Source organism: Cyphomyrmex costatus, unplaced genomic scaffold (genome assembly GCF_001594065.2).
Source record: "Cyphomyrmex costatus isolate MS0001 unplaced genomic scaffold, Ccosl1.0 scaffold457, whole genome shotgun sequence".
In the NCBI taxonomy this organism is placed as follows: domain Eukaryota; kingdom Metazoa; phylum Arthropoda; class Insecta; order Hymenoptera; family Formicidae; genus Cyphomyrmex; species Cyphomyrmex costatus.
In genome coordinates this window covers 7,195-19,083 of record NW_017278823.1, presented here as the reverse complement: position 1 = coordinate 19,083, position 11,889 = coordinate 7,195, and the positions used below count along the sequence as shown (strand labels likewise).

The window sequence follows — 11,889 nt, the reverse complement described above, 5'->3', positions numbered from 1 at the left end:
CTACAGACAGCTAGATACTACAGACAGCACTATTAGCACTTAAACTATGTTTAATTCATTAAACGCCCAAAATTCACCGTTCAATTTTAACCATAGTTCATGGACGTTAATCGAAGTTTAAGGCAATTGTGGAACGCAATATTTTCTTTAAACCAAGTTTAATGAGTTAAACTTCAGTTAAAGTAAGTTGTGGAACTGGGCCTTAATACTTAAAACTTGGTAATAACTTATTGTACAAGGCCTATAAGCGAGTCTATCATAAGGCAATCATAAGTCGGTAGCCTGTGACTAAGTGGAGATGATCAAGTTCCATCTTTTCCGAATTTTAGAACTTATAACGTTAAAATAAGACGAAGAAGATATGAATAAAATGAGAGATCATTTAAAACACTTAAGGCCTCCCTACACGATCAGTAATACTGAGTCAGTATTACTGACAGTGCATTAGGTTTTACAATCTTATACGATCAGGTATTATTAACAATATTTCACTTCAGTTTGACGTGATTTGACGTATATTATTATCTATGGCGACATGGATCTTAAGGAAAAAGCATGTATTTAAATCCAAATCATTGTCAGTATTCTACGTCAATCCATTAATATTAACTACACACAATCAATAATATTGTCAGTATTCGTTGATACTGACAGTATTACTGACCGTGTACAGAGGCCTTTAAACGAAATGGAAATGCTACAATATATAAAAAAGAAATGAATATATTGGAAATCGAAATTAACAAAACAAAATTAAAGACTTTACAAAATCAATATTCGAACAAAAAAAATATTAATTTACAATTGCAAAATTTTTCTTAGGATGGAAACGTAAAAAGTGAAAATTTTTTCCATTAACTTCAGTGGTAACAATTTTCACTTTTCATATTTCCGTCTTAGGAAAAACGTTACTTCTATTCGTATGTTGACAGTAGTTTTCTTTTGAGGATGTTAGAATCAATACTCACTTTTTTCTTTTTAATGTTTTAAAATTTAAAATGTTTTTGTTTTACACAATACTGTCCAACATTTGTATGTTATACAACGTGTAGAGACAAGAATATTCTTCAAGAGTATTTTTGTCTCTATACGTACGAAAATAAAATATGATAAAATGCTAATGTATCTTAGATATGTACATATACACGGCGACCTGAAGCACGAGTATAAAGACTGCCATCTTACTGATTGGCTAAAATGTTATGATGTAAGTAGAGACCCTCTAATCAGAGTCGCGAAATAACGTCAATAAGGTTAGGTCGGCGATACCATTTTTCAGCAAAAACCGGAAGTAGCGATTATAGTACATTGTGTAACAGTAAGGGAAAGTTGTTTATTGTGGGGACGGGTGCGACGGCACGAGCGAAGCGAGTGCGTACGCGCGCCCGTGTCGACCTATAAACAAATATGCCCCCACTGTTACACATAGAATTTTTCTTTGTGTAGGGCACATTACGTGCACGCATGAAGAAAAATATAATACTACTGCACGTACGAGCACCATCGCAGTTGCAATAAAAATACTATGATTGTGATACATTAACACCTAATACATGTGAATCTAAATACAGTTATCAGAAAGAAATTACATTATTATATTTTTTATATTAATACTGTATTTCATAAAATTATATTTTTTAAAATGACTAGTTGTTCTGCGCCAGACTGCAATAATTCTGTAAAAAAGGGTTATATTATGAAAATCTTTCCTCGTAATCCTGAAAAAGAGCAAAATAGGCAGCGAATGTAGGTCGACTTAAATTTGACGCCATGACTATTTCCGGTTTTTGCTGAAAAATGTCAGCACCAATCAAAATTGGAACCGTTATTTCGCGACTTTGATTAGAGGGTCTCTAGATGTAAGGTAAAAAAAACTTCAGAGTTGACACAGAATCGTAATAAGATTTTAGTAAGAAATATCAAGAAAAAGTAAAACCATTGGAAAAAAACAAAATAGACATTATTACGCTAGATTGCGACAAAAATGATTCTGCTAGGAACGATATTTCATTGCAAGATATTTTACAACTACAAAAAAAAGGTAAATTCTTCTCAGATTTGTATGTAATAATATGATGTATTACGACTTATTGTAGATACAAATTTCTTAAGACTTAAAACTAGTGACTTCTCACTTCAGATTTGCGAATTATTGTGAAAAGTTCAGCCGTAAAAAAAGACGCTATTCCTACTTAAAATAAATATTGCGAAACATAAATTTAAAAATGAATAAAGGGCATAAGAGTCAAAAATTAAAACTAATCTTGTATGTCAAATTAAAAAAAATTTTTTACTCCGAAGATAAAATAAAAGATTGATGTTCTTAACAAAATAATATGATATTATTTTAGAACAGTTGATTTGTCGAAATTTTATTCATCGGAGAATTCTTAACTGGAACATCCACTGCGTATCTATTTTATTTTTATATTTTTGATGTTGAAGATCTGAAGATGGCTCAATATAGAAGCCGAAACATGTAATTTTAATGTCAATATCATATTATTTTGTTAAGAACATCAATCTGTTATTTTATCTTCGGAGTAAAAAATTTTTTTTAATTTGATCTAACTCTATTTACGGAATTTTAATTTAATTTTAATTTACCAAGTAAAAATTGGTGATATGTAGTATTTATGCGTTATGTCTGAATGTTATCAGCGCGCAATTATGGGGGGACTACATTATGTAGTATATAATTATAAGCACTTTGATTTAGATTTGATCGTTATAGGCGGTATATTCTTTCCTTATTGTGGAAAGCTTTTAAGCTGCCACAGTAGGCAGTACCGAAATGGAAATAATTCATTTCGCTTACGGCTACTGTTGCGACCTTATATACTGCAAAACTTCACTGCTTACTATTATGCGACCTGAAGCCCATTCTACAACAGGGTGGCCAGCGATCCAATATTTTCAAATTCCCGGTTTTTTCCCGGTTTTCTAGGTCCAAAAGTAGCAATTTTCAAGGTTCTTAATATTAAAAAATTACATACGTACAAAATATGACCAGTCTCGTAAAGTAAAGTTCCATTACTTTAATCGTAACAAAAAATAATGAAATACATTCTTATTCAGAACAACAGTCAGTAATATTGCATGGAATCTATATCTAAGCAATATATATAATTGTTTATCACAAAAGTAAAATGCAAGAAGAAATATTTCTCAAAATATCCCGTGAAATAAAATCAGTAAAAAAATTAAACATTTAATTATATATAATATTATATATATATATATATAAACTTAAACATACATATATAAATTTGAACAAAATGTAATAAAAAGAACGATTTTATTTTTTTAAATCAGCAATTGATTTATGTATCTCTACCGTTATCTTTGATACTTCAGTTAGGTATGACTTTTTTGGTCTCTAAGTAATTCTTTTATTTCTAGTAGAGCTTTATGTTTTCTTAATGTCTCTATGTTCAACTGTTTCTCCGCCTCACGCTGTTTTGCCATAAACTCTTTATAATGCGAATGCGCATTGCGCATAGAGTGTATTAGTTTTTTATCAATTTTTATACTCTTAATATCTCCTACATTTTTAACAATATCATAGATACGTCGTTGAGCAATGAGACTTTTGTCAAGTTGATTTTCAACAAGGCACTCAGCATTTAGGATAGGGCGGGGTAGTTGAGCCACTTTTTCTTTAAATTATTATAAATCTTCACACAATTATGATAGACTAATGATAAATGCTTTAAAACGTTGCATGCTTATCTACCTCAACAATTAAGTATACTTATAAATCTTTAATATACCTCGTTAATTAGAAAGAAATTATGTTAATTGCAAGGATGCAAAGTGGATCAATATGCCCCACCAATGGGGTATATTGGGCAACTCCGAAGGGCAAGTTGAGCCATGAAGGTAATTGTGTGCAGGGTTGGGTACGCATAATACCTCACATTTTATGCGTGCAGTTTTATGCGCAGAAAACTCGAGTATTCTGCGCAGATAATTAAGAAAGATTTTCTGCTGCATAAAACTCCTTCAAGCAGAAAACATATATCCTTTAAGGTTATGTTATGTATATCTTCATTTTTTTAGCTTAGTAAAACTAAAAAGTAATAAAGAAAAGAAATTCCTTGTCACAAATGTCACTACAATGTCGAATACAGGAGGAAGATCTTCTCATGATTATTACAATGAAGGTCAGTTTATTAGAGTCAAAGAGAATGGAAAATATTTTTCAATTTGTAAATTATGCAATACAAGATTGTGTACTACTGCAATAGAACGCTTGAAAACTTATCGGTACATACAATAGTCAAAATAATTCCATTATTTATTAATAAATTATCATTTTGTAAACTGTTGTGACATATGAAACACTATAAATTTACTTAATATAAATCAACTTATTAGGCTATTTAATAGTTATTTCTCTCTCTCTCTCGTTTTCTTTTCACAACAATAATAATCCAACTTCTCAAAATATTTTACTACATTTGTAATATACTGCATTGAATAGCATTTGAAAATAGCACTTTGTTACTTTTATATATAGGGCAAAGTATTCAGTGAACACTAATGACATCGATGAAAGTGATTTTGAAAGGAAAAGAAGTTACAGCAGTATTAATGATATAAATGAAAAACGTGAAATTATAAATCATCGCTCATTTTTAATTTCTATCAAATCAAGAGCGGTGCAGACGATGTAGATTGTAGGTTATTTTAGGTTATAAATAGGCGTTTCATAGATTTTCTGTGTTTTCTGCATGGTTTTCTGCATTTTATGCAATTTTATGCGTATTATGCGTAGAAATGTGCATAATTGCTTTCTACCGCGCATATTACCCAATCCTGATTGTGCGTATTAAGGTTATACATAATTTAAAAAATTGCAGAATCAGATGAGTTAACGAAGTCTTTATTACAGTTTGTAACTTTTTTTTATAATCTATATTTTCTTTGTAAATATAAAAGAAAAGAACAAAAATAAAATTAAAGTTTTCTTGATAAAGATTATGAATGCAATAAAAAAAGAATAATAATTATTGAGTTTAGCTTCCTCACCTCCGATGCTAATAAAATTAGGCTTATTCAATGCGTTTTTGCACGAAATGAATGAATCTGGCAAAAAAGAGTGTCTCGCGAACCAAGATATTGTTAAAGTTGACAGATATTTAGGTTAGGAAACCTATCACATCGATACAAATAGTTATATAAATTCTGTTTTATAAGTAAATTCTTTACTTTAGAAACAAATGCTCTGGTATAAAAATACAAATTTTAGTTTCACTTACATGTTCTCATGTTTCTTTCTGCCATTGATTTGACAGATTTCCTAACCTATCGTTAACATTAAGGGGGAACATCACTGTGACGGCCGAAAAAAAAGGCTCTTTTTGTGAATTTTTTTTGAAAACTGATAGCTTGTATGAATTATTGTTTTTATATATTCAAAGTACATACATTTACGAAATTATTTAAAAAAATTTATTGAATAATATTAATATTTGTAGCTTCAGTACTCCTTGATGTGCACCTCGTCTGAAAAAACATGGGTGCACGGGCACTCGTGCTGCATCTGAACGTGAGCTCTGAAATAATTTTTTAAAATTTTATTTTAAAGTATATGAGTGTAGTTTCAGTTGCACGTACGGAATTTTTGATAAAATAATTTTAGACAAAATGGCGCTGTTTTAAAACGAAATTCACGATTTTGCGACAAAAAACGTTATCTTTTTAATTGTTTTTCAAAAACTAATAATCTGATTGAAAAGTTCGTACGTGCAAGTGACGACAATTTCGTTGTAAACATTCTGTCCAAAATTCAAGTCATTCGGATAAAGATTGGCCGAGATATGTGAGCACCCAGTTACGAAAACGTGGTTTCGAGAAAAACACGTTTAAAGTTTTACAACCGATTAGTTTATATATAACGATATAATTTCATAACGAATCAAAGTGCGTCCAATCCGGGTGCATGTGAAGTGTTCACGTCTGAAGCACACAAGAAACAAAAGAATATCGGTAAAATATATAAGACTTTTACAAAATGTGGTTTGAATCAACAAAAAATTTTAATTAAATAAGCATAAAAAACCACGCACAAGTTCTAGTTTGTGATAACTTATTAAAGTCATTAATTTATTGTCAAAAAACAAATCTATAAACGTTTCGATCAACACAAAGTGACCATCCTCAGTATACAATTAAACTATTATAACATGAAATCAAACGCTACATTAATAATAATTCGCTTACATCAACTCGCCTCGCTACAATATAAATTTCTTCTTAGCAACATTATCCATCGGTAACTTTCTCTCATGTCTTCACGTACAAATTCTTTCATATTAGTACAAATTCTTTTGACGAAACATCGTTAGCAGACTATGTTCCGTTTAAAGTAATCGTCAAATCTTAAGTGAAGCGTCAGAAAAATTCGAACATTGCAACAGTAAAGTCAGATATGTAGTAATATCGGTGAAACTGCCTACAAGCAGATCAAGGGGACTGCTGAATGTCCTAGCAGCATCTAACCACGTTCTACTCTATCACATATTTACTATTGTTCCGTTAGGAATTTCAACATAATATTATAGGGACATATTTTCAAGAATTCAAGCATTACAAAAATGCAATAAAAAAAAATCGATTTTTTAAAATCGTCACAGTGATGTTCCCCCTTAATGATTAATGTCTCGATCCGTGGGTCACAGTGACACTTTTTTTTGCAATATTCGTTTATTTTGTGCAATAATGCGTCAAATATACCCAGATAACAATTCGTGCGAGCTCATATTGCCCTCACGCGTACGTATCACATCGTGCCCATACATTGAATGTCATGCTGCCCGCACACATCCGTGCAAGCGCAATGAATCGCATTAAGGCCATTCTACATAAAACGCAGATCGCAGGTCGCGAGTGAAACGTATTTCAGATTGTGATAGGTTGCAGACCGAAATATGAAGGACGCAGGACGCAAAAGTTGAAATTCACCCAACTTCCTGCGTTCTGCGTCCTACAACCTATTATAACTAAAATATGTTAGGTTAGTTTCTAGTCTTGCGACCTGTGTTCTGCGTCTTATGTAGAATGGCCTTTATGCAATCACGCCGTGCGTCCACCGTGCGTTCACCGTGCGTTCACCGTGCGTTCACCGTGCTGTTATCATGTTGCCCACACAAAGTGATGGGGGCATTCGTGCGAACGCAATGAATCGCATTATGCAATCACGCTGTGCGTTCACCGTGTTGTTATCATATTGCTCGCACGCGTGAAGTTGCACGCGTGCGAGCAATGTGAATCTCATATGAGGACGCATCTGTATGGCGATATGTACTCCATCGTGCGAATAATCCGCACGACGTGCACGCACTATGACATCACTATGCGAGCATTTTGTTATCTGGGTAATCTTAATTTTATCAATATCAGAGATAAGGAGGCTAAACTTAACAATTACCGAAAGAATAGATTTCAATGTACAAGCGGGGTTAGTTGAGTCACTTGACCCAACTAGTCCCACACCAATGTCGGCTCAAATATAATTTTAAAACAACAAAACTGTCAATCAAATAACAACTTTGACGTTGAAATTATAAAATATGCTAATAACTTGTGATGAAAGAGTATATTTGGTTACTTTTAAATGCTTCAATTATTATATAGACCAAAAAGAATACTTACCTAACTTTCCTGACTTTACTTTCACTACACAAAACTAAAAAAATGATTATATATTTCAACTGACGATCGAGCGGAGACTAGCGTATTCAGCGCAGTAATATACATCTTCGTGCTCGTCTGATGCAAGAGTGACATGTTCGTACACATCTCAGTTACCGATATATTTAACGTTAGTTGCTTTCCATTTACTCTGATTCTCAGATAATTTTCACTTGTGACGTCATAACTCAGTTGAATGCGCGTTCCTTTTGCATTCTGAGAAGTGAGATTCAACTGAGTTTTTACTTACAAACTGCACAAGATCAAGACCGTGTGCTTTATTGAGTCTCGTAGACTCACTTTAAAACTGAGGTTATAAACCTGAGTTGTTATTTGTTAATTTTACTAAAGTAAGCAAGTAGTGACGTCATTAATCTGAGTATTTTATACTCAGCTCACTTCAGACTCAGTTTCACTTGTGTGTAAACGGAAAGCAACTATTGTCCAACTTGCCCCTATGCTCATATAGCCCCGCTCTACCCTACGGAGAAACCGCGTCCAATGGTGGCATTTCCATGAGATAAAATCAAAATTAATTTAGCAAAATCTATTAAACTATTACACGGTTTCGTCGATAATTTTACTGTATTCATCCACATTTTATCTATAGACGGTTTTTAATTCTTTCAAAAGATTTCAAAATTTCCTGAACTAGAGGCTTGCCGCAAAAATTTACGTATTCTTGTTTTACACAATCTGCTTTGACGCCAGACATTTTTCGGCTCGAAACGAAAATTTCAAGGCAAAATTTAAAGGATGTTAATCTTTTAAGGGCTATTTTCGAATCTAAAGCTACTATAGGGTTCAAGCATGTAATGGCTTGTGTAAACTTGTACTTTAAGGATGAACGTTCACGAAGTTTTACAATAATCTCGATAATACAATTACGCATATCGTCTTTCAGTTGGAGAATTTATAACTCTGAAACATCCTTCACTTTCTTCAGCGCATCTTTCGTCGCGAAATCCATTTCGAATTGTTTTGCGGATATCAGATTATTCTTATCTGATAAATCTATTTTATTAAGGTAAAAGGTATTGTTTAGTATTTCATTTTTTACTACCCGCAGTATATACAAAGAGTACATAAGAGTATGTAACTCGTTGTACAAAAATGGTGCCATAGATACGTCTGAAATTCACGCAAAAATGGTTCAAACAAAGATGCTGTTGTGCTGAAAAAAGTAAGTTTCGGACCGATAAGTTAGAGCTACTCTTCGAATCATTGACGGGTAGTGAAATTCCCGGTTTTCAAAGTAAATCCCCGGTTTTTTCCCGGTTTTCAAGGATTCAAGGTTCGCTGGCCACCCTGTACAATTACATACGTAAGTGTAGTTGTAAGTGGTTGTAAAAAGTCGTAGGACGCAGATGTAAACTATTATTGCTGGTTGTATGTTGTGAAAGATGATTTAACTTTATCTTTGACAACTACAACAGCGTAAGAAGTAAGAGCCAACCAATCAGAGTGTTGGTCATGTGACCTAGTCGCCATCATTTTTGTAATACTACATGGGCTGAAAAGTCCCGGGATTTTTCAACAACTGGTGCCATTAGAAAATGAACATGACTCATTTCGAGAGGCTCATCTGTCACTAGTTTATGTATGAAGTTTCATGACATTTCGTCCATTCGTTTACAAGCTACAGTTGTTTGAGTGACGCTACTTTCGCCTTCGTAAAAAAAATAGAAAAACAGGAATATCGCATCTTGATCAAACATTGTTTTTTGATGGGAAAAACTCCTGAACGATCATTGCAATGGTTGCAGAAATGTTATCCCACATCTGCTCCTTCGAGAACAACAGTCTATCGGTGGTTTAGTGAATTTAAAATGGGTCGTACAAGCACCGAAGACGCACCTCGCTCTGGAAGGCCAAAAGAGGCTACGAATGCGGAAATCGTAAAGCAAGTGCATCGAATCGTTTTGAATGATCGTAAAGTGAAGTTGCGCGAGTTAGCTGAGGCCGTGGGCATCTCAAAAGAACGGGCGGGATACATTTTGCACGATGTTTTGGAGATGAAAAAGCTATCGGCGCGATGGGTGCCGCGCTTGCTGACCGTCGACCAGAAACAGCAGCGTGTTGGTGATTCAACGGCCGGTTTGGCGTTGTTGCAGCGTAATCGAGCGGACCTTTTTCGACGTTTTGTGACGATGGATGAAACGTGGGTCCATTATCATACGCCTGAAAGAGATTCAGATCAAATGAGGAAGTCATCGCGGAAACCGAGGCGTATTTTGAAGGCTTGGACGTTTCGTACTACAGAAAGGGCATCGAAATGTTGGAAAATCGCTATACCAAGTGTATCGCCCTCGAAGGCAACTATGTTGAGGAATGAACATAACTTTGCCCAAAAAACGCTCGTTTTCATTAAAAATCCCGGGACTTTTCAGCCCATGTAGTACATGAAGAGCATAAATAAACGCAAATCAAACGGGCCAAGCTATCGTTCTAAATTAATTAATAATGGAAAACGAAGAAAATACTGATACACAGCAGTATTTGTGTGCGTTCAGCGAATACAACGGTTGTACATCTGATCATTGAGCGCTCATTGAGCATAAAATGATAAGTGAACAGTTTTTTAAACGTTTATACATGCGCAATAGCTACACAAAAACATAATCTTTATTTAAACAACGTATGTACCGCATAGTGTTTATATTTGGAAAAGTTCTTTTAGATGTTTACAATAATGGCTGCTAATTTTATACTTCTGATTTTGCTATTATAGATAATCATGTTATAGAGAGAAATATAGTGAGACATTTTTTCGAAGAATTATAAAATGAATTACTAAATAATTCGGTAAATATATAGATTAGGGGAGCCCCTCTCGATGATCTTGACCTTGACATATGTTGTCAAGGTCATGACCCTGAGTAACCTCCCGCAGGTTTTAGGTGGCGGTCACTGTCCGTTAAAAAGTTATTAACAAAAAAAGTTTCAAAATTAACGTATCATTTCTGCCATATATGTATACAGTACAATCGTAGAAGTCGTGTGCCCCTTCGCAGGGGGTTGGGGGAGGTGAGAGTTACTTCGCGTGGAAAGTTTAACGTTTCTAAACAGAAGGAGATGTAAAATAGTACTTGTTATAATACATATATGGCAGAAATGATACGTTAATTTTGAAACTTTTTTTGTTAATAACTTTTTAACGGACAGTGACCGCCACCTAAAACCTGCGGGAGGTTACTCAGGGTCATGACCTTGACAACATATGTCAAGGTCAAGATCATCGGGGGGGCTCCCCTATTCTATATATTTACCGAAGATTTTTCTGTAAGTTTTAGAAAAATCTAAAGAAAATAGATTTTTCAGAGAACGTCCTTAAGGCTTAAAACACGTCTTGTAGATCTGGGGTATAATGCGTAAGGCATAAGGGAATAAACTAATCAGATTCCTTCATTTCTATCCCCACTACTCGCTCTACTAGGCTCGCATAGTGCGTAAAGCATGATGCATAATATGTCGAAAAATTCGTAAGGATGAATTTTTATGCGTTATGTAGGATGCTTTCCAGCTAGAGATACAGACGATGAATTTCAATGGCCCATTTTCTTATATATGAGTCAATGGACCAATCAAATTCTTTATGTATATGGTTTATGCGTTATGCAAAAGTGTGTGTTTGGGCTCTAAAACTATATCCACACAAACTCGCATAGCCACATAAACGTATGCATAAAGAAATTGATTGGTCCATAAGCAAATACATAAGAAAATGAACCAATCAATTTCCTTATGCATTCGTTTTGTGTGGATATAGCTTAAGGGGAGGGTAAGGTTAATTCGATGAAAAAAAAGCATATATGCATGAATTTGTTTATAAGCTTTGGTTAGTTCCAGTGTATTTGGGTAATTTTATTTTAATAATACAATGTTTGAAGAATATTTTGTGAAAATTTGAACGAAAAATATGGAGAAACAACACATTGGCACGCAATTTTCGGAGGCGTCTCGAAAAAAAGGTGTCTTGCAGTGTACACGATAACTCGTTACTGGATCATCTAATATCAAAAAACCAAAATTTTTTAGTTAGTTAATAAGTTTCTCAAGGTAACGCTGTCGAGTTTTTTTTTTTAATCGATTTTTAAATTTTTGGTAACACTTGGAAGTCAAAAATCGATTTTTGCTATAAAAAATCGGTAAATTTGTTATTGTAAAATAAATAATAATTACTAAAAAAAT

The 11,889-nt window shown here is 33.7% G+C and overlaps 1 protein-coding gene across 1 annotated transcript; it reads left to right on the top strand.

The window, feature by feature from the left end:
* Positions 1-3,809: 3,809 nt before the first annotated feature.
* LOC108777709 (histone-lysine N-methyltransferase SETMAR-like) lies at positions 3,810-10,127 on the top strand. Its single transcript, XM_018544665.1, has 2 exons — positions 3,810-3,882; positions 9,385-10,127. The coding sequence occupies exons 1-2, from the start codon at positions 3,810-3,812 to the stop codon at positions 10,095-10,097; spliced, it is 786 nt and encodes a 261-aa protein (XP_018400167.1). The 3' UTR covers positions 10,098-10,127.
* Positions 10,128-11,889: the final 1,762 nt, after the last annotated feature.